General features: G+C 41.8%; 1 protein-coding gene and 1 long non-coding RNA gene across 11 annotated transcripts in view; one reads left to right on the top strand and one right to left on the bottom strand.

Annotated features, from left to right (window-relative positions):
• Positions 1–3,116, bottom strand: part of DHX30 (DExH-box helicase 30) — a 30,608-nt gene extending 27,492 nt beyond the window's left edge. For 3 of the 10 annotated variants that reach the window (XM_027097074.1, XM_027097082.1, XM_027097081.1), the window contains exons 1-3: positions 2,992–3,104; positions 1,029–1,123; positions 207–313 (exon numbers count right to left, since the gene is read on the bottom strand). In XM_027097074.1, coding sequence (XP_026952875.1) covers positions 207–231 — 25 coding nt within the window. In that variant the 5' untranslated portion in view covers positions 232–313; positions 1,029–1,123; positions 2,992–3,104. Of the gene's footprint in view, positions 1–206; positions 314–1,028; positions 1,211–1,418; positions 1,437–2,991 lie in introns of those variants that run through there. The other 7 variants (XM_027097085.1, XM_027097078.1, XM_027097084.1 and 4 more) reach the window with 5 other exon arrangements.
• Positions 3,117–3,256: 140 nt separating this feature from the next.
• LOC113615062 (uncharacterized) lies at positions 3,257–24,851 on the top strand. Its single transcript, XR_003430894.1, has 3 exons — positions 3,257–3,822; positions 9,356–9,427; positions 24,737–24,851. It is a non-coding gene; the product is annotated as an uncharacterized LOC113615062 (long non-coding RNA).
• The last annotated feature ends 589 nt before the right edge of the window (positions 24,852–25,440 follow it).

The following is a 25,440-nucleotide window of genomic DNA, read 5'->3' as shown; positions in this document are numbered from 1 at the left end:
TCCCTACAGATGTTTCTAATACTGTAGTACTCTTGGGTTGGTGCAGTAATCCTATGTGGCATTAGTTTAAAAACATCTACACAACATTTTAGCAAATCATGATGATGTCCAACATTACTAGGAATCTAACGGGGCCTACACTCCTGTTCCTGACTGCTATTCCCTCTCCTTCTCAAATCATGGGGAGGTGGGGGTGGAGGGCTGACCTGGGGACGAATCTTTCAGGTCCATAGCAGGTCTGCCCTGATGGCCTCCTCTCCCCCAGGGATGCCGGAAATTTCAGCCGATAGGATATGGTAGCTCAGAGAGAAAACTTCAATACAATATCAACAATAATACAATTTACTTTAATAAGTTACATTCTGTAGACTCCTTCTATCCAAATTAAAAGAAAAGGAGTGTAACTTGAGATTCTAATTTTAAAGAAACTCTGAATATTATAAAATCTAAAACATCTAAGCGATTATTATTTAAGAAACAATACTTTCTTGCTAAGAAGTTTTAAGTTCATTTGCTCGTAAACAGACTCTTGGTTTTGCTTTTTTAAAAAGCCCCTGATCCTTTCCACGCCAACCAAAGCTCATATAACACTATCTTTTCATGTATCAGTCTTAAAAAATATACTATGAAAAAAAAAAAAAAAAAAAAAAAAAAAAAATATACTATGAGATTCAACATAGGATCTTTTAGAGATATTTTACAGAGCTCTAGAAAATTTCATAGAGATCTAAAAGAAAACCGCCTTCCTGGTTATACAGTATTATGTTAGAAACCTTTATGGTTTAGAGTTTCTCTAAAATAAACTAGAGATAAGTTAAATAATATTATGTCCAGATTTCTTGCATAATGAAACCTAACTCCAGACAGAATCACTATGAGATGATTCAAGGACAGAGAGAGGGTATAACTTAAAATGATGCCCTTCTTCCAAGACAGTCACAAATGGATTCAATACATGCCTTTTGCTTTACAGTGTGGCTGGGCATGAGACCCACCACTACTTTGTGTGCATGGCTAGATCAACTTACCTTACAAGAGCAGTGACAGTCTCAGATTTTGTGGGCTTTTGAACTGGAGCTGAATTCTCACTTTGCTATTCCTCATCACGAGGCTGGGCCTCCTCCTGGGAAGTACAATGCTGGGTCACTAAAGTGATGGCCCCCGCAGGGAAAGAAAGTTGCTCCGGACCACTGAAATTCATCTACTAACTCTGACAACAAGGACAAGTTATGTTAGTGGCATGAAACACACACAGTACACTTTGGCCTCACTTCAGGACCTGCCATGACCCACTCTATACCCATCAAATTGTGAGCTGCCCTACATCCACACCTGTAAGATACCAAGAAAGATATGTCATGGTAAAGAGGGATGTGTAGTCCCAAAAGCATTTTCTCCAAGCCCAGAGCAAAACTTACTTCAGTTTTGAGTTCTACTCCCATCTGACTATAAAATGAATCGATCTAAGGTAGATAAAGAAGCTCTTCCAGACTGGGAAAATAACAAAATTGAATGCTAAGTACCATTTTTGTAGTTTACAAAGTACTTCCACAGACTTTATCTCACTTAACCTATGCAACTACCTAGTGAGGTAGGAAATATCCTTCCCAGAGAAGGAAATTGAGGCAGATTTTCCCAGAGAAGTTTACACAACTTGCCCAAGATGCTATAACTGCCTCAGGGCAGAATGCAAACCTGCAGTTAAGGTACTGAGCTCCAAAGTTTTCCATGCTTATACCATACCACTTATTTCCATGATATCATGCTGTTTCCATGATATCATGCTGTTGCCTATTCATTCTTTGAAAGAATATTTTATACTGACATCTTCAAAGGTTGAAAGAGGAAAGAACTTTGATAAACTCTGGACCACGATTCCATAAATTAAAACACTTTGAGAGTAAGTATCTTTTGGGTAAAGGGACAACCTACATAGGAAGAAAATGCAGCAAAGGATGTACTTCCTGCACCTAAAACAGCTACATAAATAAAGACCACTATATAAATCCCAAATACTACATCAGGAAAAAAAATTCTCCCTCCTGGAAACTCCAAGACTCCAAGATTTAAGTGTAAATTATAAAATGTAGTCAAGACCCACAATGACGGCGGGATTACCGCCTTTAAAGAAACTGCAAGGGAAACCATCAAAGTCTCATTTCGCTCTGGCCAGTAAGTTGCAACCAAAAACAGGTTGAGAATCTGCAAGTGGCCATCTGCAGTCCACTTGCTACAGCGTATGACAAGCCCCTGTGGATGGGGGCTGCAAAGTGGACAACCTCTGCCTTGCAAAATCACAATTACGGTGACCAGTGTTGCTACACGAGGACTAATTAGACAGCATGCTAACGCCATACTCCTGGCTCAGGGGCTCTGAGGACCCCTGGGACTCCAGTTCACTGCAAACAAAGGACCCAACATGCATTAGGTCTTCCCCTGCGAAACGGGGCAAGTCACCACCAGCAAACAAAGAACACCTCACCCCTTGGCCTCCCCCAGTGACAAGGTCGGTGCAAAAGGGGGCAAACCAGGGGGGCCAGAATGCATCAGGCCTCTTTGTGGACGAACAGTCCAGGCGGCACGGGGGCAGACAAAGGTCCCAGGGCACTCCGGGGGCTTCCTCCAGGCCCTGCCTCGGGAAACAGAGCATCCCCTGAGGCGGAGGCGTCGTTGCGCCAATGAAGCGGCCTCTCCCGCGGCCCCCGCGGTGCCCCTGGCTACGAGGCCAGCCCTGGCGGACCGGTCGGGCCCCCGCCCCCGCCCCGGCTCCATGGCAACAGCAGGCCGAGGCCTGGTTGCTCACGGCTCGGCCCGGCCGGCTTCCCGGGCAGGCCTCGGATGCCCGGCCTGCTCCTCCGGCCCGCCCGCTTCTCCGCCCCACTCTCCGCCAAGCCGGCGGTCGGACCCGGACCCCTCCTCGCGCTGACCACCCACGGCCGCGGGAAGCTCCTCAATGGGGCACGAAAAGGGAGAATCAAAAGCCCAATTCACCTGTTGTTACAGATGTGAAACAAGCCTCGGTGCACCGCGCATGAGCCGCGGGCCCCCCCCAACCACGGCCGGACTACAACTCCCACCAGCGGCGGCGCGGCCCCTTCCGGGTCCCGTGGCGGAAGTCCCGCCGGCCGGCGGCGCTCCCGCCCTGCGGCCCCAGCGTCGCCTCCCGCTGTGGACCCCGCGTCTCTGCGGCTCTCTATGTGGTCCCTCGCCTGGGGCCCGCAGTGGCAGCCAAGGGCTCACGCCGCCGAGCAGCCAACCGGCGGTGAGACCCCGGCGCGGGGCCCAATGGGGGACGGCCGCGGCGGGCGAGGCGGGACTTCCGGCAGGGTCACGAAGGGGGCGGGCGCGCTGGGGGCCCTGGGGGGCGCTGAGGGAGCGAGTCTGAGCGTCTGGGCTCTCGCAGAGAGTTAGCATCTGGAGTGTGAGAGCGGCAGGGCGTTCGGGTCCTCTGCGCGCCTGACCCGCTCCTCCCGCTGCGAGTGAACAGGCCGGATCAGGGCTGAGCCAGGAACGAAATCCAGCTCGCGCTCCGGGCTTCCACCCGCCTTCCTCGCCGCGGCTCGTTGCCACGCCTCTTCTCTTCTCCATCTCTGATTTTGTTTCTTTAGGGAGATGAGAATTTCTGCCTCACGAGATTGTTACGAGGATGAAATCTACGTGATGGCGCGTTGTAAACGGTACAACGCTAGGGAAAGGACAAGGTGGCACTTGAAACTCGGAGTGCTGTTGGGCAGGTCTGAAGGTCCCGCCCCCTCCGCCTCCGCCCTCACGTCTCAGAAGTGAGAAAGGGCCTTATCCACGTTATATGCAGCAGTCCTCCAGGTGAGGCTCCTGTGTGCGTTCAGTGGAATCCAATTTCAAAAGGAGAGATCTCGGTGGGGGATACCTCGGAAGCTGGGTCAGGATTTTAGAGCTGGAAACACCTAGAATATGCTTTTAAGATGTGGCCATATCCCTTCATTTTTGTCCAAACAATTAAATTCAACAACTATTTGTTATTTACTTTCTCTCTGCGTTGGACAGAAGGGTGAGGGAGGGGAGCATGGACCATCATTCATTTAAATTATTCTCTATTTTGAGCAGGGCGTGGTGCTATGACGTGTGGGGATGATCCTTGCACGGATATTGATATATAGCAGTTGATAGGCAGGTGTGGAGGATGCAAAGACCCTGCCCCCAAGGGTCTTAAGGCCTAGTAGAGAAGATGAAAACCTGCATAAAGCAAAAAGAAAGTTATAAATGCTGGGGAGGAAGTATAAAGTATTCCAGGGGCAGAGAGAACCATGTGAGCAAGGGCATCCAGGTGGAACAAAGGGCAAATCCTAAAACTATTCAATAGTTCAGTGTGAAGAGAGGGCTGGGTATGTGAATGTTCTTTAGAGGAGATAGAGCAGAAAAAGCAGAGTCAGGAATGCTACGCTAGGATTTTGACTTTATTTTTAATCAATTATTTTTTGTAACATTTTTATGGTTCTAAGGAGAGTAAAATACTGTATTTTAGGGACGTTATTCTGGAAGTGTGAGGGTAGAGTTGGCTGGGAAAATATTAGCTAGGATACTAATTAGATGAGTGTAATGAGGGGTTGAACTGTGCTCAGCGGTGAAAAAGACAAGAAAGATAAGGAGAGGGTGATTGTAGAGCTCCAGGCTGGTCCCTGGCCACAGGTGTGTGGAGACCTGACTTTGTACCGGAATGACTGGAGGGATTATGCTCTGTTAATATGATTAAGTTGGAGATAATAGATTCAGCTTCATTCAGATTGTGTTTGAAGTGCTGTTGTGAATGTTAAGTGATAAAGACGTGGTCTCCGCTCCAAAGGAAATTCTAATCTGCAAGAGAGGATGAGAAAAGCATACAAATAAGTCTTAAATCAAAAGCTAGAGGCAGCACTGCAAGAGGCACAAGTAGAACATTCTAAACTTTTTCCTTCTTGCACATTTTATGTTTTTAGATTTGTCCCTGAAGGTCTTTTCCTATTCTTGAACCTTGGACTCTTAATGAATGGCTGTATCTGGTGAGGCTGATAGAATGATCCATTTTATATCAAAGTGAGTGCCAGTTAGTGTCTATCTTTTCCCTTCCCTCCCATATATTTTATATCTTACTTCCTAGTCATTACTGCCTTATTTTTCTCATCCCTGTCCAGTCCCTAGATTTCATTCTTTGCTAACATCTCTGTCTAGAAACTTCTCCACTTCTTCTGATGTTTCCTACTCATTCTTCAAGGCTCTACTTTGAGCTTCTATTAGTTTATTCTTCTGTGTGTGGTAGCCCTATTGAGAATAGTGCTGCTGTGAACATTGGTGTACAAGTATTTGAATACCTGTTTGTTTTCAATTCTTTTGGTGTATACAGAGGAATAGAATTGCAACTTCGCTTTTTTTTCTTTTTGGCCGCACCTCTCAGGCTTACAGGATCTCAGTTTCCAGTGAAAGCGCCAAATCCTAACCACTAGCCCACCAGGGAACTCCCAACTTTGCGGTTTTTTTTTTTTGGCCGCTCTGCGTGGCGTGTGGGATCATAGTTCCCCGAACAGGGATAGAACACGCTCCTGCACTGGAAGTGCGGAGTCTTAACCACCGAACCGCCAGGGAAGTCCCCCAACTTTGCTTATTTTTAAAAGACAATTAAAACCATGAAACACTCTTAGCATTCTTTCTTCAAGTATTGGTAAGATTTGTTTTCTGTCTCCATCTGGGTCTCTGCTCAGATGTTATCTCCGAGACAGCTTCCCAGACCGCCTTGTGGATTTATGTGTGTATTCTTACCAACTGTTTCTCCCTAGAATACAGATCCTTGAGAGAAAGAACTTAATCCTTTGTTCACCACTGTATCCTAAGCACATTGCACAGTGCCTGGTCCTATTCAGAAATAAGTACTGAATAAGTGTTGTTGAATGAGTGAGCACTTTCACCTGGGAGGCTGGTTCCAGTTTAGGGAAACAAGCACTCCTACTGGGGGGACAGAAATTGGTAGTACTTTTTTAAAGGGTGGTTTGGCAGTATCAGATTTAAGATGTGCATTCCCTTTGACCCATTTCAGTTCTAAGAGTGTATCTAACCATCATCATGAATGTGTGAGAAAATCACTGGTGCCTTATACTTAATGTTAAAAAAAACCTTACACATCTCTTATTAGGAGACTAATTGAATGAAATAGAATATATCTGGGACTTCCCTGGCAGTCCAGTGGTTAAGACTCCACACTTCCAGTGCAGGGGGCGCAGGTTCAGTCCCTGGTTGGGGAACTAAGATCCCACATGCTGTGTGGCACGGCCAAAAAAAAAAAAAAAAAAAATCTGTATTAGTCTGCTTGGGCTGTCAGAGCAAAGTACCAAAGACTGGGTGACTTAAACAACAGAAATTTGTTTTCTCATAGTTCTGGAGGCTATGGGTCCAAGATCAATGTGCCATCAGAGTTGGTTTCTGGTGAGACCTCTACTCACAACCTGTAGACAGTGTCCTCACATGGCTTTTCTTCTGTGGTTGCTTGGAGAGAGAGAGGTCTCCGGTGTTGCTTCCTCATATAAGGACACCTATCATATTAGGGCCCCAATCAGAGGACCTCATTTAACCTCAGTTACCTCCCTAAAGGCCCCATCTCCAAACACAGTCACATTGAAGGTTAGGTATTCAACATATAAATTTCAACATATGGATATAATTCAGTCCATAATAACATTAATTAAATGAAGGAGGAAGCAGCAGTTTAAAAGGATGAGTTAGATCTAGTGTACAGACATGGAAAATATACAGGAAATGTCGAGTAAAAAAAGCAACTGCTATAACCAGTACGTTTATGATTCCAAGTACTTTTTTTTTTTTTTTTTTGGCTGCGTTGGGTCTTTGTTGCTGTGCTTGGGCTTTCTCTAGTTGTGGTGAGTGAGGGCTGCTCTTCAATGCAGTGCTCGGGCTTCTCATCGCAGTGGCTTCTCTTGTAGCGGAGCATGGGCTCTAGGTGCGCAGGCTCTAGAGCGTAGGCTCAGTAGTTGTGGCGCATGGACTTAGTTGCTCCGCGGCATGTGGGGTCTTCCCAGACCAGGGCTCGAACCCGTGTCTCCTGCATTGGCAGGTGGATTCTTTTTTTTTTTTTTTTTTTTGTGGTACGTGGGTCTCTCACTGTTGTGGCCTCTCCCGTTGCGGAGCACAGGCTCTGGACGCGCAGGCTCAGTGGCCATGGCTCATGGGCCCAGCAGCTCCGCGGCATGTGGGATCTTCCCGGACCGGGGCACGAACCCATGTCCCCTGCATCGGCAGGCGGACTCTCAACCACTGCGCCACCAGGGAAGCCCGGCAGGTGGACTCTTAACACTGCGCCACCAGGGAAGTCCTCAAGTGCATTTTTAATTTTTATCTTTTTATCAATTTTTATTGGAGTATAGTTGATTTACAATGCTGTGTCAGTTTCTGCTGTGCAGCACAGTGAATCAGCTATACACATACACATGTCTACTCTTTTTTAGATTCTTTTCCCATTATAGGTCATTACAGAGTGTTGAGTTCCCTGTGCTATACAGTAGGTTCTTATTAGTTATCTATTTTATATTATATAGTAGTTTGTATATGTCAATATACCAATTCATCCCTCCCCGCCACTTTCCCCCCTTGGCAACCGTAAGTCTGCTCTCTACATCTGTGACTCTGTTTCCGTTTTGCAAATAAGTTGATTTGTACCATTTCTTTAGATTCCACCAAGTGACATTTTTTTAAAAAAAAAACATGTTTATACGTATGCTTATGTAAGCACAGGACATTTCTGAAGGGATATATCAGAATTCTTAACTGTACAGCTAGGTCAGAGTCTCTCAGTTTTCAGTTAATACTCTTCTATGTGGTTTACTTTTGGGGAGCCAAAAGTATGCATTCCTTTCATGATAATAAAAAGTAGAAATGAAGTATTTGGAATATGTAGGGCTTCTGAGAAAGAAATATGGTTATAATGGTAGCTGTTAACACACCTATGCTGGCAGCTGTGCATACCTTTTCAAATATATTCAACTCAGATGTACATTTCTTTTTAAAATTTATTTTCTATTATGAATAATTTCAAACATACACAAGTAAAGAGATAGTGTGTGTTAGGTGAGGCAATCTGCCATGGACCCTGAGCACCCCTGCAAGTTCTTGTTGGGTAAATCAAGAGTGCAAGGCCCTGACTGCTCTTTACCTGGGCTATTTCTCAGGATTGTGTTTTCAGCAAGCAACCCTGAGGGAAGAAGTATTATCTCCCCCATGACAAAGGACAGACTTAGCTTCCACTTACTAAAAAAACTGAATCTGCCAAGCTCAGTGTTCCTCTGTGGTAATGAAATCCATTATGTGAGCATACAAAGGTGGTCAGCCCTTTGTGTCGCACCCAGGAAGTTTGGGGCAGGAGAACTGTTGCAAACCAATATGAATGTCTGGCAACTGCTTTTGCTGTGATTAACATCCTTTGTGTCTGACTGGGGGCTTGTGTCTTCTGCCATCATCAATGGAATAGTAATAGGGTAGCTACCAGTTTAGCTTGCATAGGTTAAAATTCCAGACCTGCACCTGCATAGTTCCTGTCAATACAATGAACACCCATAGTCCCCATCTTTCCCACCTAGTTTTAACAATTATCAACTCAAAGCCAAAACTGCCTCATCTATAAATCCCCATCAGCCAATGTCCACCACCCCAGATTCTTTTAATCAGATTATACCATTTCATCTGTAAAAATTCCGGGGTGCATTTCTATAAGATTCCTTTTATTCAGCACAGTCACAAAACAAATAACATACTTTAAAAAAGCTGGTAAATCCTTAATATAATTTTTATAGTTCTTAACTATAGATAAATTCTTTTGGGTAAATTTGAATCTTATCCCTGTCCTTTGCACCAATATTTTAAGTTTGGTATCATTGCAACATAAAAATATGAATATAGTTTATTTATCTGTTGACTTCCCATGGGTTAATTTTTTGGACCTCAAAGTGCAAAGATAGGGGAATTTGGGTAATGAAGTATCATGTGTTTAGGTATGCAGTAAACACAGTTATAAAATCAATTACTTCTGACAGAAGCTCTAGTTAATGTCATTGGCCAAATTGTACAAGTCAGTTATCCCCAACCTTATAAAATATTTATTGGTAAAACTGGAAAGAGAATGTGTAGCTCCCAGGCTGCTTTTTAGCCATCACTGTTAACCATGGTAGTACCACAGGACCAACATATAGGCTTTTTTAGAAAAGTGAAGGAAACCGATTTCTGGTCAAGATAGTACACACTTTGATACCACTCCCTTTGCTCAAAACACATGGTAGAATTAACAAGAAAAGATTGAAATTACATATCCATATTCAAAAATAAGATAAACTCTTTTGTTGACCAGGAACAAGGAGCTGTAATCTTGCTGAGCTATGGATCCAGAAACAGAGGCAGTCTGGAGTTTTTAACTTAAAAGGTAACAGATTGAAGGGGTGGGTAAAACCGTGGAATGTGGCTAACTGGGGCCTGGATTGCTGCTTGCAATTAGGAATTTAGGTAGGGCTCCCTAAACTCAATAGAGATTGACAAAACTACATCCCATCTGTGCATGAAGACATAGTTTATATGAAGTTGAATACTTAGGAAGCAGACACAACATTGAATCCAGACCTAAGTCCAGCTACCCTTTCACTTAGTGCCTGGAACTCCTGTCTCCCAAATTTCATGGTGCGAACAGAGTCTCAAATTACTAATGTAAGACTTGTTTCTGGTTGGCGTTCCTGGAGAATTGGGTAGAGGGTACCACAAAACCATGAGGGAAGGAAAGATAACATGTATGGGGAAACTTTTTCCATTCATGAAAAGCTTAGAAGTTAAGCTTCCAAAACATACAAGAAAACCTAGCCAAAAGAAAGATAACCAACAAAATCAGCATCAAGAGATGAATTCACTGTAATTGAAATGAAAATAGTGGAGCGAACTGATAATAACTTTAAAATAAATATGTTTAGAGACTTCCCTGGCAGTCCAGTGGCTATGACTCTGCACTTCCAATGCAGGGGGTGCGGGTTCGATCACTGATCGGGGAACTAAGAACCCACATGCCTCGTGGTGTGGCCAAAAAATAAAGTTTAAAAAAACCCTAAAACAAATATGTTTAGAACACTCAAAGACATAAAGGAAGGATACCTTTTCTAGAAGAATAAGAAATTGTGAAATAAAAATGGTCAGAAATGAAATGGTAATGGTAGATATTTAAAGAACCAGTTAGAAATCCTAGAAAATAAAAATGCAGTTATTGAATAAGCACATCATGAGCAAATGAACCAACGCTTAGGGCAATAATGCCCACCCCTGATTCAGAAGGAGGACTAAGGTCTTATTTAGGAGGAAGATAAGAAGGTGAATAACTTAGGATTTTGTTAGAAATTTTTATTTAGAGTATAAAAGGAATGTAAATATAACTACTAAAGAAATAGAAATATAGTTCTCCAAGCCACTCAAAGGGAAATAAAACTAATAATTGAACAGAAGGCAGGATATTAAGAGAAGCAAAGAAAAAGCATGGTAAACAGAAAAAATACATATATATGAGATGATAACACTACATCAAAACATAGCAATGATCACAATGAATGTAAAAGATTTAAACTTCGCTCCTTTTTGCCTTCACACCGGGGAAATCAGTGACCAGCTAGTCAGAGGTTTTTTGGTGCCAGACCTCTGTCCTTTGGGTCTTTTGAGTGGGACATGTAATTCTTCTATTCAGCACTAGAGGTCAGCAGCGTTCACTACTGTATTTCTTTACCCCAGGACTCTCTATAGTACTTCGGTCAGATTCTCACGAAGCAGGAATGCGTTTCTTTTAGACCTGACTTATCATTCATCTAAGACTCATTACCAAATTAAAAAAAAAAAAAAAAAAAAAGTATGGTCCTTAGAATTTCAGCTGCTCAAAATAGTTGCCAATGATGTATCTAACTGCCTGGTAGATCTAGGGAGCCAGATTTTTTTTACAGATCGTACTTCATTGATGGGCATTGGTTAGATGTTCTGTAAGTATGGCTGCTATAGCTACAGAATGAGGCTTCGAGCAGGATATACGTAGCTAGAGAGCCTTCATTGGATCTTAGGACAAATAGATTTATACAAGATATTGTCTTTACTGTTGTTGAAGACTGTTATGAATCTTTCTGGCTAACAGTTAACCTTGAAAAATCATATGGTTTGTTCACTCTCTTGGTGGTGTACTACCAGATAGGATTCTTTTTCTGACTTTTGCCTTTATATTTGCCCAAAAGTTTATGGGCGGGCTTCCCTGGTGGCGCAGCGGTTGAGAGTCCGCCTGCCGATGCAGGGGACGCGGGTTCGTGCCCCGGTCCGGGAGGATCCCACATGCCGCGGAGCGGCTGGGACCGTGAGACATGGCCGCTGAGCCTGCGCGTCCGGAGCCTGTGCTCTGCGGCGGGAGAGGCCACAGCAGTGAGAGGCCCGCGTACCGCCAAAAAATGGGGCTTTGTCTTAACCCTTCCTAGGAGAAGCAGAGAACCAGGAGGGATTCATATGTGGGAACACCCTTCTGCTGTGACCAGTTGTCCAATTTTGCCATTTTCATCTTACCTAAGTTAATTAGTGGTAGTGGCTGTTAGTCAAGAGTCACTGACTGCAAATAATACTTGGTTACTTAGGCTGAGTTTGAAACCAGTAATTATGTTTAACTTGTGTTTAAGTAGGCAATGGCTCATTTTAACTTCATTTAGCTGATGTGACGTGGGAACAGAATAATTTCCTTATGCTACTAAGACCTTAGTATATTACTATGGCCCATTGTAGATGTCTAATAACTTTATGGAATGAGCATGAATTGGCTAATGGAGTCTTTTCTTTCCAGAGTGACTGCCAAGGGAAAGAACTTTTAAAGTTGAGCTGTGAAATTCATCCTTGTTAAATGGCTTTTGCAGAACTGAACTATGCCATTGTTAAAGCTTTAAAAGACATAGTGAATGTTCAGAATTTCTACCTTGGGTGTGAAGGTACATATTCGTATGCAGAAAAACAAAAGAAAATTGAATTTTAAAAGTAAAATTTAATGCTGAAACCCCTGAGCAGTTGAAAGTATTATTAGAACTGGTAAAATGAATCTCTGGTGCAGTAAGTCAGAGAATCTCTGGGAAGCAGTAATGATTGGAGAAGGTGTGGAGAGGAGCTTCTGGCTGTCTCCAGTTCATAAGCTGGGTGGTGGTTACACAGGGGGTCCTCTTTGGCATAATCTGGCAAGCTCTACACTTATAATTTATATGCATTTCTGTAAGTACATCACCCTCCAGTAAATTTTTTTAAAACTGATATTTACTGAATTCTACTTTAATCCAGACTGCGTCCTAAAGTTCCTCAGGTGAAGGAAATTTCTCCAGGTCCCTGGTCTTTAGACTGTCTTGTCAAAACTCTGGTTCCTTCGGGTTCCAGGAGGCCTACTGAGCAATGAGTCTTCCCCAGTTTCTTCCAGCTATTTGGTTGGCCAAAAAGTTCATTTGATGTTTTCCATAAGATGGCTCTAGTGGCGCTTAGTTGTCTTTAACTTCATTTGAAACAGTTTTGTTAGACTGTATTGTGACAACTATCATATCAGCATGCATTTAGAAGAAAACTTATCAAAATTGGTGAATTTTTGTGTAGCCATTTTAATATTGAAGATGGAAGAAAAAAGCAACATTTTTGGCATATTATGCTTTATTATTTCAAGAAAGGTAAAAGTGCAACTGGAACACAAAAAGATTTATACAGTGTATGGAGAAGGTGCTATGACTGATCAAACGTGTCAAAACTAGTTTGTGAAGTTTTGTGCTGGAGATTTCTCACTGCACGATGCTCCACGGTCAGGTAGACCAGTTGAAGTTGATAACAATCAAATCGGGACATTAATTGAGAACAATCAACGTTATACACACAGGAGCTAGCCGACATATTCAAAATATCCAAATCAAGCACTGAAAATCATTTGCACCAGCCTGGTTATGTGAATTGCTTTGATGTTTGGGTTCCGCATAAGTTAAGCAAAGAAAACCTTCTTGACCATATTTCCGCATGTGATACTCTACTTAAGTGTAACGAAAACATTCCATTTTTAAAACAAATTGTGAAGGGCGATGAAAAGTGGATACTGTACAGTAATGTGGAATGGAAGAGATTGTGGGGCAAGTGAAATGAACCACCCCCAACCACACCAAAAGCCGGTCTTCGTCCAAAGAAGATGATGTTGTGTATATGGTGGGATTGGAAGGCAGTCCTCTATCATGAGCTCCTTCTGGAAAACCAAATGATTAATTCCAACAAGTACTGCTCCAATTAGACCAACTGAAAGCAGCACTTGACGAAAAGTATCTAGAATTAGTCAACAGAAAACGCATAATCTTCCATCAGGATAATGGAAGACTGCATGTTTCTATGATGATCAGGCAAAAACTGTTACAGCTTGGCTGGGAAGTTCTGATTCATCCGCCATATTCACCAGACCTTGTACCTTTGGATTTCCATTTACTTCGGTCTTTATAAAATTCTCTTAATGGAAAAAATTTCAATTCCCTGGAAGACTGTAAAAGACACCTGGAACGGTTCTTTGCTCAAAAAGATAAAAAGTTTGGGGAAGATGGAATTACGAAGTTGCCTGGAAAATGGCAGAAGGTAGTGGAACAAAAAGGTGAATACGTTATTCAATAAAGTTCTTGGTGAAAATGAAAAAATGTGTCTTTTATTTTTACTTAGAAACCTAAGTCACGTTTTGGCCAACCCAATAAGACTCACCAGGGATCCAGAAGTAATGTCACCACTATCCTTCTGAATGTATTGTAGTGTATGTTTCAATGCCACTGTCCTCTCTACTTTTATTAGAGAATGACTGGAAATGACCTTGGAGCCATAACTCTGGTCAGCACATATTAACAAATTATTAAACCTGGTTTGATCTTTATCCCTACTGTTATATAAAAAAAATTGTCATAAGGCTTCGACTGTAGTGTGAACTATATCTAAGTATGTTTTTTAAATTGTTGAAATAATTTCGCTAACAGAAAAGTATAAAGAAGAGTGCAGGGCTTCCCTGGCGGTGCAGTGGTTAAGAATCCGCCTGCCAATGCAGGGGACACGGGTTTGAGCCCTGGTCCGGGAAGATCCCACATGCTGCGGAACAACTAAGCCCGATTGCCACAACTACTGAGCCTGCACTCTAGAGCCCATGAGCCACAACTACTGAGCCTGCGTGTGTAAAGCCCGTGCTCCACAACAAGAGAAGCCACCGCAATGAGAAGTCCATGAACCGCAATGAAGAGTAGCCCCTGCTTGCCACAACTAGAGAAAGCCTGTGTCCAGCCACGAAGACCCAACGCAGCCAAAAATAAATAATAAATAAATTTTTTAAAAAAAGAGTGCAAAGAATTCCTGTATATCATTTACCAATTTCCCCTCTTGTTGATACTTTATCACATTTACTTTATATTTTCTTTCTCTTCTAAAAGTTGGCAGACGTGATGCCCAATTACCCCTAAATACTTTAGTATGTATTTCCTAAAAATAAGGAAGATCTCCTCCACATAACCATCAAAATGAAGAATTTTGATTTCATATTGATGTAATACTATCATTTAATCCACAAACATTGTTCAAATTCTGCCAGTTGTCTCAATAATGTACAGGATCATGTGTTACATATGTTTGCCATGTCTCTTTAGTCTCCTTCAATCTGGAACAGTTCCTAAGTCTTTCCTTATCTGTCACAACCTGAATAGGTTTTAAAAGCACAGGCCAGTGACTTTGTAGATTGCTTCTCAGCTTGGATTTGTCTGATGTTTCCAGGTGATCAGATTTAAGTCAAGCATTTTGGCAGGAATGTCACAGAAGTGAACTATCCTCATCGTGTGGCATGCCATGCTGATTTATCCCATAACTGGCCTTGTTGCCCTTTTTAAAAAAATATTTATTTATTTATTTTTGGCTGCATTGGGTCTTTGTTGCTGCGCACGGGTCTTCATTGCAGTGCATGGGCTTCTCATTGCGGTGGCTTCTCTTCTTGTGGAGCATGGGCTCTAGGCACGTGGGCTTCAGTAGTTGTGGCTCTCAGGCTCTAGAGCACAGGCTCAGTAGTTGTGGTGCACGGGCTCCGTAGTTGTGGTGCACAGGCTTAGTTGCTCCACAGCATGTAGGATCTTTCTGGACCAGGGCTCAAACCTGTGTCCCCTGCATTAGCAGTCGGATTCTTAACCACTGTGCCACCAGGGAAGCCCCAAGGCGTTGTTGCCTTTGATCACTTGGTTAAGGTGGTGTCTGCATGTCTCCTTCACTATGAAGTTATTACTATTCCTTTTGTAATTAGTAGGTATCTAATGGGAAGATGCTTTGAAACCAGGTGGATATCTCAGTTCTCTACAAAACTCCTCTGCTATTTTTAGCATCTATTGATGATTCTTGTCTGAATCAATTGTTACTACGGTGGTTGTCAAATGGTGATTTTTCTGATCCCATCACTCTCTCTACATTTATAGTTGACATAGAGAAGCACTTTCTCTTCTCTCCACTTTCCCATTAATTCATTTATTTATATCATTATGCATCCATGGATTCCTATTTTGTTCAATGGGTTATGATCCATTACCATGATTATTTATTTGATGCTGTTTGTCCCAGATATGCCCAGTGGTACCCCCTCCAGACTGGGTTCTCTGTCCTTTTGACATGTTCCCATCATTCTTTGAGTATTTCCTTACTTTGTAACATAACAAGATGTACCATTCTCATCTTGTACTTTCCATGCCCCAGCCCTGGAACCAGCCATTTCTCCAAGGAGCTCTGCTTCCTTTTAGTGTTTAGAAACCAAGATCTGGACACTATGTGTATTCACTGCTAATGAGCTATCACTATATACCCAGACACACATATAAATGCACACACAACTATATATTTCTATTTTTTTTAATCTATTGAAAGCCATGTGTTCACATCAATACCTTCAATTCCTGTCAAACACCACAAGGTTCCCCTTTTTATATTTGTAACTTCCTTCTCTAACAATGAGAAACCTGGCTTATATTACCCTCAAAATATTTACTTACTTGCTCGATTCCCCTGTAAGTAACCAATCTTTGGGCATGCTGACTACTTCCTTGAACTTGACTGTGCTAGCTACCTCCTCACTTGGCCATGATGCTGCTGGCTGACTGTAATAAATATTGGGAAAAGAGTCATCTAAGGTTTATTGATTTTTTTAACAAGGTCAGTAATCGGTAAACTGTTGAAGATATTCTTGAGAGTTTATATCATAAAAATGTAGTTATAGTTAATCATAGATAATTTGTCTCATGAATATGAATAATTTCTTAGCTAAGTAGAATTCTAGGTAAATATAAACAAAAAATATATACTAGATTTGAGGAGAAATTTGATGAGTGATAAAAACTTACATTTGAATAAAAATAATACAGTTCACATTTCTGAGCTCTTACTATGGGTCTGTCACTAAGTACTGTAGGTTTGTTATGTCATTTATCTCCTCAGTAATTCTAGTTGTATCCATTATCAGTGTTTCTGTTTTACAAATGGGGAAACTGAGGCTCAGAGCAGGGTTAAGTAATTTGCTGAAGGCTGCTGATATTTTTAGTTGTGGAGCCTTTGAATTGAGTCAGTCCATCCCCAGAATTTGTACTGTTAACCAATAGACAGTTTGCTATTGGACCTGGTTGGTTTTGTGTGGTTGTTTGTTTGAAATTTAAAATAGAGCTGACTTAGACCATTTCATGAATCTTAAAATCCTGGGAGAGAAGTATATGTTTCTTCTACTTCCTTTGTAGCTGTCTCTTTTTTTTTTCCTTTTTTTAAAATATGGTGTTTATATATACAGCGTTTAAAATCCTTACATAAAATAAGAAAGATACTGAAATGAAGAATAAGAGATTATGCATGAGTACAAATATTTTTTTCTTAGATATCATAGTATATTATACTCTAGTTACCTAAAGTTGTATGAATCAGTTCAAGTTCACTAATATGTATACCCAAATGGAATAAAGGAAAACAGCTGCAGTGGAATGAAAGTTGGTCTATCAATTGTACATCTTTGGTTTTCCTGATTTTTTTAACCTTCCCTTCTACTCTTTGGTTAGGCCAGAAGCCTGCATAACATAGAGATACTGTTGGCAATCAGAGACAGTATTAACTAATTTAACAATGATTTATTATGTATAGGTTAAGTGCCAGGTATTGTGTTTTACATTTTGAGGATATGGGACATGTACACCATCCTCAAGGAATGTTCAGTTAGCGGGGGAGGACTGGTATGTTTGTTCATCCATCCCATCATTCCTTCAGCTTTTCATTTATTCAACAGACGCTTATTGAGCCAGGCAACATGCTAGGTGCTAGAGTACAACGGTGACCAAGATAGAAAAGTCCCTGTCCTTAAGGAACTTGTATTCCTTGAGAAAGAGACAAGATAATGACAGGCAAATACCTATACGTATATATACACAGTATATTTGAATATAAATATGCATATGTATATATGTAAACTGAAAGTCATGATATGTGTCATAAAAGAAGCAGATACAGGTCAGAGAGAGCACCAGCTGCAGGCAGGGAGTGGGGCAAACATAATCTCCTTTGAATTGAGTGGCTAGGGAGAGTGGGTCAGTAGGAGCTTTTTCACCAAAGATGGTGTAAGCAGGGAAGACATTCATTAACTCACCTAAAAGAAGTCTGGACATAGGTGGTAGCAGGGTTGGATCATTTAATTAACTATGAGGATGTTGGAACCTTGGTTGGCTTCTCTGCAATTCTCATGGTTTTCTACATGGCTGCTACAACTCCAGACATCTGAAACTAACTCAACCACATGGAGGTCTTCTCCCTGCTGCTCCTTTTTATCAGGGAGAACTATTTTCCCCAGAAATCCCAGCATACTTCCCCAACTTCTCACTCACCAGAACTTGGCCACATAACCACCCCTTACCCAATCCCAAGGGATGACCATGACAGTCTTAAAACAACGAAGGTTCATCTGCTGGGACTGGGGAATAGGAAGAACTTCTGGAGCTGTGCTCACAAAATGCGTGTCAACAGGGTCATCAGGCAAGAAGCAGAGAATGGCTGTTGGGAGACAAATGTCTGACAAGGAAACCTCTCTAAACTGGTAACACTTGAACTGAGACCTAAAGGAGACGGAATTAGCATGCAATGCAATGGTGCACTGGGGAGAAACATCCCAGGCAGAGAGAAAAAAAATGTGCAAAGGTTCTAAAGCACTAAAGAGCTTTATGTGTTAGAGGAAATAAAATAACATAATCTCTCTCTCTCTCTCTCTCTCTCTCTGTCTGTCTGTCTCTCTCTCTCTCTCACACACACACACACACACACACGCAGTTAAGTATTAAAGATGTATTGAGAGAAGCTTCAATAAAGTTTTGTTTTAATTAACTTTTTTATTGAAAAAGTAAGATATGCAGATGTTTAAAATATTTGAATAGCATAAAGGTGTAAGGTACAAATTGTTTCTTTCCTGCCCATGACCTACCCTTCCATCCAGTTTTCTAATCCCCACTCCACTCGTCACAATTAATTGTTTCCAGGGATTTTAAAATTGAGATTGATAGATACCTAATGGGGCCATGAATAGGCTTCTGAAGTCCGTGAAACCCAGTGAAATTCTATGTGAAATTATGGATATGCACACACACAGACATTTTGAGGGGAAGAAGATTCATAGTTTTCATCAGATTAACTAATCATATTTTATTTTCACTAAACCACCATAATTGCCGTTCTCAAGGTTACCAGTGCCCTCCATTGTTGCTAAATCCAATGGCCATTTCTCATTTTATTTGACTGCTCTTAGTATGTAATACATATCATAACTTTCTTTTTTGTTTGTTTGTTTTACGGTACGCGGGGCTCTCACTGTTGTGGCTTCTCCCCTTGCGGAGCACAGGCTCCGGACGCGCAGGCTCAGCGGCCATGGCTCATGGGCCCAGCCGCTCTGCGGCATGTGGGATCTTCCCGAACGGGGGCACGAACTTGTGTCCTCTGCATTGGCAGGCAGATTCTCAAGCACTGTGCCACCAGGGAAGTCCCCTCATAACTTTCTTTTCCTTGAAATTTTCTTATCTCTGCTTCCACAACACCATATTAATCTGATTTTCCTGATTTTTCCCTGGCCACTCCTCTTTTTTTTTTTTTTTTTAAGCATCTTTTCATCTTTATGACCATGAAATATTGGAAAGCCCTACGGACTTAATTTCTTTTCTATCTGCATTCAGTCATAGAATCTCATGGCTATAAATATCTTCTCATCAAGCAACAAGTATCCTTTGCTATCCAAAAATGAGTGTCCTTTGATAGCCAAATCGCTTAAATTCCGAATTTGAACAGTGAAATTTCAGATAGTGAGGGGTGCCATTATTATCCAACATCATTTTGATTTCTGGGTCTTGAAAAATAAGTGGGTATCTCTTCAGTTCCTGTGTTTGGCTTTCAAGAGTTGGGATGGTGAGGACACTCAGATACATTCGTGATTACCACATTTTTATATCAAGCCCGGACCTCTCTTTAACTCTAGACTCATCTATCTAACTAACTGACATTTACACTTGGATGCTTAATAGACATCTCAGGCTTACATGGCCAATGTCAAGCTCCCACTATTCTCCCCTCACCAGCAACTTCACCAATCTTCCCTCTTCCAACTTCTCAAGGCAAAAATGCTGGTGTCATAAGTAGCTCACCCTTTTACACCCCACGGCCAACTTGTTAGGAACTCTGTCAGCAACACCTACCATTTCCTGAATTTGATAATTTCTCAACCAATCTTCCCTGGCTTTTTTTTTTCCTTGTTGGGGTACTTGGTCTCCTTGATTCTGAGGATGTTTGTTGGAAATAAAGCAAAAATTATCAGGCATTATTTCTTCATATATTACTTCTGCTACATTCTCTTTCTTCTCTCCTTCTGGAAATCTAATTAAATACATGCTGGACCTTTACAGGCTTTATGTGCCTTACCCTGTACTCTTTATCTTTTCTTTTCTTCTTATTTCTCCATGCTTCTTTCTAGATATTTCTTTTGATTTTCCAGTTTACCTAGCTGTGTCTAATTTGCTATTAAAACTACCCATCAACTTATCAATTTCAATTACCCGTAATGTGTTTTTCTTTTTTCTTTGTATTTTATTTACTTATTTTTTAAACATCTTTATTGGAGTATAATTGCTTTACAAGGGTGTGTTAGTTTCTGCTTTATAACAAAGTGAATCAGTTATACATATACATATGTCCCCATATCTCTTCCCTCTTGCATCTCCCTCCCACCGTCCCTATCCCACCCCTCTAGGTGGACACAAAGCACCAAACTGATCTCCCTGTGCTATGCAGCTGCTTGCCACTAGCTACCTATTTTATGTTTGGTAGTGTATATATGGCCATGCCACTCTCTCACTTTGTCCCAGCTTACCCTTCCCCCTCCCTGTGTCTTCAAGTCCATTCTCTACGTCTGTGTCTTTATTCCTGTCCTGCTCCTAGGTTCTTCAGAACCATTTTTTCTTTTTCTTAGATTCTGTATATATGTGTTAGCATACGGTATTTGTTTTTCGCTTTCTGACTTACTTCACTCTGTAAGACAGTCTCTAGGTCCATCCACCTCACTACAAATAACTCCATTTCATTTCTTTTTATGGCTGAGTAATATTCCATTGTATATATGTGCCACATCTTCTTTGTCCACTCATCTGTCGATGGACACTTAGGTTGCTATTGTAAATAGAGCTGTGATGAACATTGTGGTACATGTGTTTTTCAATTTTAGAATTTCTATGTGCTTCTTTTCAAATCTGTTATGCTCTTTTTTGCTTAATAATTTCTAGTTCTTTCCTGAAATTTTATTTTATTTTTATTTATTTTTTTTGCCATGCCACATGGCATGCAGGATCTTAGTTCCCCAACGAGGGATGTAACCTGTGCCCCCTGCAGTGGAAGCATGGAGTCTTAACCACTGGACCGCCAGGGAAGTCCCTCTTTCCTGAAATTTTTTTTTTTTTTTTTTTTTTTTGCGGTACGCGGGCCTCTCACTGCCGTGGCCTCTCCCGTCATGGAGCACAGCCTCCAGACGCGCAAGCTCAGGGGCCATGGCTCACGGGCCCAGCTGCTCCGCGGCATGCGGGGTCCTCCCAGACGAGGGCACGAACCCGCGTCCCCCGCATCGGCAGGCGGACTCTCAACCACTGCGCCACCAGGGAAGCCCATTTCCTGAAATTTTAAATCTTGTCTCTCATGTCTTTAAATGAGTTAGATAGTTAATTTTAGGCTATATTTGATATCACATTATCTACAGCCCCTGAAGGTCTGTTAAAAAACACCTCATGGGCTTCCCTGATGGCGCAGTGGTTAAGAATACTCCTGCCAATGCAGGGGACACAGGTTCAAGCCCTGGTCTGGGAAGATCCCACATGCCATGGCGCAACTAAGCCCGTGCGCCACAACTACTGAGCCTGTGCTCTAGAGCCCATGAGCCACAACTACCGAGCCCGTGTGCCACAACTACTGAAGCCAGCACGCCTAGAGCCCGTGCTCCGCAACAAGAGAAGCCACCTCAATGAGAAGCCCACGCACCGCAATGAAGAGTAGCCCCTGCTCGCCGCAACCAGAGAAAAGCCTGCACGCAGCAATGAAGACCCAACGCAGCCAAAAATAAAAAAATGAATGACATAAAATAAATAAATTTATTTAAAAAAAGAAAAGAAAAAAATCCCTCAGGCTCTGACACCTCATGCCAGGCTGCTCTCTCCGTGGAGAGGCTTTCCTCACCTGTCTCAGGCTCTGATCAAACATGCCAGGCAGCTCTCCCATGTGAAATCCCTTCTCACTCCACCTAGGCTCTGATACCTCATGCCACGTTGCTCCTTTGTGTCCTGAGCACTCTCCTTACCACATTTGGGACCTGACATCCTGTGATGGGTTGCTGCCACATGGATGCCCTCCTAACTATTCTTGGATTGCGACATCTCAGAAGGGACAGCCCCTCAATCACCATGTGGATGCCCTTCTCACCAGGCTCAGACTGTGACACCCCAATCTGGGCTGCCATAGCCTCCTTCCCTGTGCAAACAGATGCTCACCTAATAACTTTTGGAATAAATTGTTCAGGATAGGAAGGGAAGAGGAGGGAGAGAAAGAGAAATATTTAGTTTTTAAAAATCCAATCTGAAATTTTTGCATTTTAAGTGAAGCCTTTTTTTTTTTTAAGTGAAGCCTTTTTGGTTCTAAGAATTTTAATGCAATTACTGATAAATTTTGGGCGGGAGCTACCATTCCGTTTTCTATTTTTCATTTGTCCCTATACTCAATTCCACTATTTTATTGCCTATTATTTTCTAACTCTACTATTATGGATGACATACAAGTCTCTACTCTTCTACTAGTTCAGTAGAAATTAAACGTGCATCATTAATTTTCAAATATTAATGTTAATCAGTATCTTTACCTTCCTTCTTAGAATACTACCATTTCTCCACTCACAACTTACGTACTATTTTTGTTAAATATTTAAATTCTACATTTTAAAACCCCACAAGACACACTTTGTTTTATGCAGTAAATATTGAGTTACCCACTGTTTACCACTTCCTTTGCCCTTCATTCCTTTTTGCAAATCAGGAATCATTTTTCTTCTGATGTACATCTTTTAGAATTTCTGCGGTTTTACTAAAATGAATCTAATAGAGAATCTCTTTTTATTTATCATGCTTGGGATTTGTTAGGCTTCTTGAATCTATGAATATCTGTAGTCATTTTTAGGTAACTCTCAATCATTATTTGGTTATTGCCTCTACTCTCTCTCTCTCATCCTCTGTGACTCCAGTTCCCTGTATATTAGAACTTCTCACTGTATCTTCTTTCTTACCCTGTCCCCCTTGCCCCCTGCCTCCCATTTTTTGGTCTTTCTGAACTTCAAGACTTATTTTATCTGACTTATCTCCTTAGTTCGCTGATTCTTTTGCTATGTCCAATCTACTGCTCAATATGTCCAGTGAGCTTATAATTTCATTTATTATATTTTCTCATTGGCTCTTTTTCAAACCTATCACTTCTAACAATTTTCAAATTTTTGGATGAAGGTTTCAAACTTATATTTTATTTCTTAAAAATAAGCATAGTGGGCTTCCCTGGTGGCGCAGTGGTTGAGAGTCCGCCTGCCGATGCAGGGGACACGGGTTCGTGCCCCGGTCCGGGAAGATCCCACATGCCGCGGAGCGGCTGGGCCCGTGAGCCATGGCCGCTGAGCCTGCGCGTCCGGAGCCTGTGCTCCGCAACGGGAGAGGCCACAGCAGTGAGAGGCCCGCGTACTGCAAAAAAAAAAAAAAAAAAAGCATAGTACACCTTAAATTAATATATTTTATACGTCAATTATATCTCAATAAAGCTGAGAGAAAAAAGAGAAAAAAAGCATAGTGGTTTTATGGATTATATCTAATAAATTCAATATTTGAAGTCCCTGTTGGTCTCTTATCTCTTTTTTTCCAAATTTTTAATTGTGGTAAAATACACATAAAATTTACCATGTTAACCATTTTTAAAATTTTTAATTGAGATATAATTGACATATAACATATTAATTTCAGGTGTACAACTTGATTCAATATTTGTATAACTGCAAAATGATCACCACAATAAGTCCAATTAATATTCATCAACTTACATAGTTACAAAAATTTTTTTCTTATTATGAGAAATTTTAAGGTCTACTCTCTTAGCAACTTTCAAATATGCAATACAGTATTATTAACTATAGTCACCATGCTGTACAGTACATCCCCATGACTTATTTATTTTATAACTCAAAGTTTGTGCCTTTTGATCCTCTCCACCCATTTCTCCAACCCCTCACCCTCCACCTCTAGCAACCACCAATCTCTGTCCTCTGTATCTGTGAGCTTGTATTTGTTTTTGTTTTTAGACTCTGCATGTAAGGGCGATCCTGCGGTATTTGTCTTTCTCTGACTTATTTCACTTCACTATCTTAATCATTTTTTTTTAATTTTTAAAATATTTAATTTATTTATTTTTGGCTGTGTTGGGTCTTCGTTGCTGTGCATGGGCTTTCTCTAGTTGCAGCAAGTGGGGGCTACTCTTCGTTGCAGTGCATAGGCTTCTCACTGCAGTGGCTTCTCTTGTTGTGGAGCATAGGCTCCAGGAGCGCAGACTTCAGTTGTTGTGGTGCGTGGGCCCAGTAGTTGTGGCTCGTGGGCTCTAGACTGCAGGCTCAGTAGTTGTGGCACACGGGCTTAGTTGCTCCGTGGCATGTGGGATCTTCCCAGACGAGGGCCCGAACCCGTGTCCCGTGCATTGGCAGGCAGATTCTTTTTTTTGTTTGTTTTGCGGTACGTGGGCCTCTCACTGTTGCGGCCTCTCCCGTTGCGGAGCACAGGCTCCGGACGCGCAGGCTCAGCAGCCATGGCTCACGGGCCCAGCCGCTCCGCGGCATGTGGGATCTTCCCGGACCAGGGCACGAACCCATGTCCCCTGCATCGGCGGACTCTCAACCACTGCGCCACCAGGGAAGCCCCAGGCAGATTCTTAATCACTGCACCGCCAGGGAAGTCCCATCTTAATCACTTTTAAGTGTACAGTTCAGTGATATTAAATACATTCATCATGTTGTACAACCATTACCCCATCCATCTTCATATCTCTTTTCATCTTGTAAAATTGAAACTCTATACTCACTAAGCAATAACTCCTCATTTTCTCCTCTCCCTAGTCACTGGCAATCACCATTCTACTGTCTGTGTTTAAGATTTGACTACTCGGGCTTCCCTGGTGGCGCAGTGGTTGACAGTCTGCCTGTCGATGCAGGCGACGCAGGTTCGTGCCCGGGTCCGAGAAGATCCCACATGCCGCGGAGCGGCTGGGCCCGTGAGCCGTGGCCGCTGAGCCTGCGCGTCCGGAGCCTGTGTTCCGCAATGGGAGAGGCCACAACAGTGAGAGGCCTGCGTACAAAAAAAGAAAGATTTGACTACTCTAAGTGCCTCACATAAGTGGAATCGTACACTATTTGTCTTTTTGTTACTGTCATTTTATTTAGTATAATATCTTCAAAGTTTATCCATGTTGTAGCATATGTCAGAATCACCTTCCTTTTTAAATCTGAATAATATTACATTATATGTATCATATTTTGCTTATTCATCCATCTGTGGATGGATATTTGGCTTTTGGCTACTGTGAATAATGCTATTATGAACGTGGTTGTACAAATATTTCTTCAAGACCCTGCTTTTATTTTATTTTATTTTTATTTTTATTTTTTTAAGACCGTGCTTTTAATTTTTTGGGTATATATCGAGAAGTAAAATTGCTGGATCACATGGTAATTCTATTCTTAATTTTCTGAGGAATCATCCACAGTGAGTGTAATATTTTACATTCTCACCAACAGTGCACAAGCATTCCAATTTCTCCACA

The sequence above is a fragment of the Aethalodelphis obliquidens genome, unplaced genomic scaffold, assembly GCF_003676395.1.
Source record: "Aethalodelphis obliquidens isolate GAN/ISIS:26980383/991018 unplaced genomic scaffold, ASM367639v1 scaffold111, whole genome shotgun sequence".
NCBI classification, from domain to species: domain Eukaryota; kingdom Metazoa; phylum Chordata; class Mammalia; order Artiodactyla; family Delphinidae; genus Aethalodelphis; species Aethalodelphis obliquidens.
This window is presented reverse-complemented; position numbering and strand designations above follow the sequence as displayed.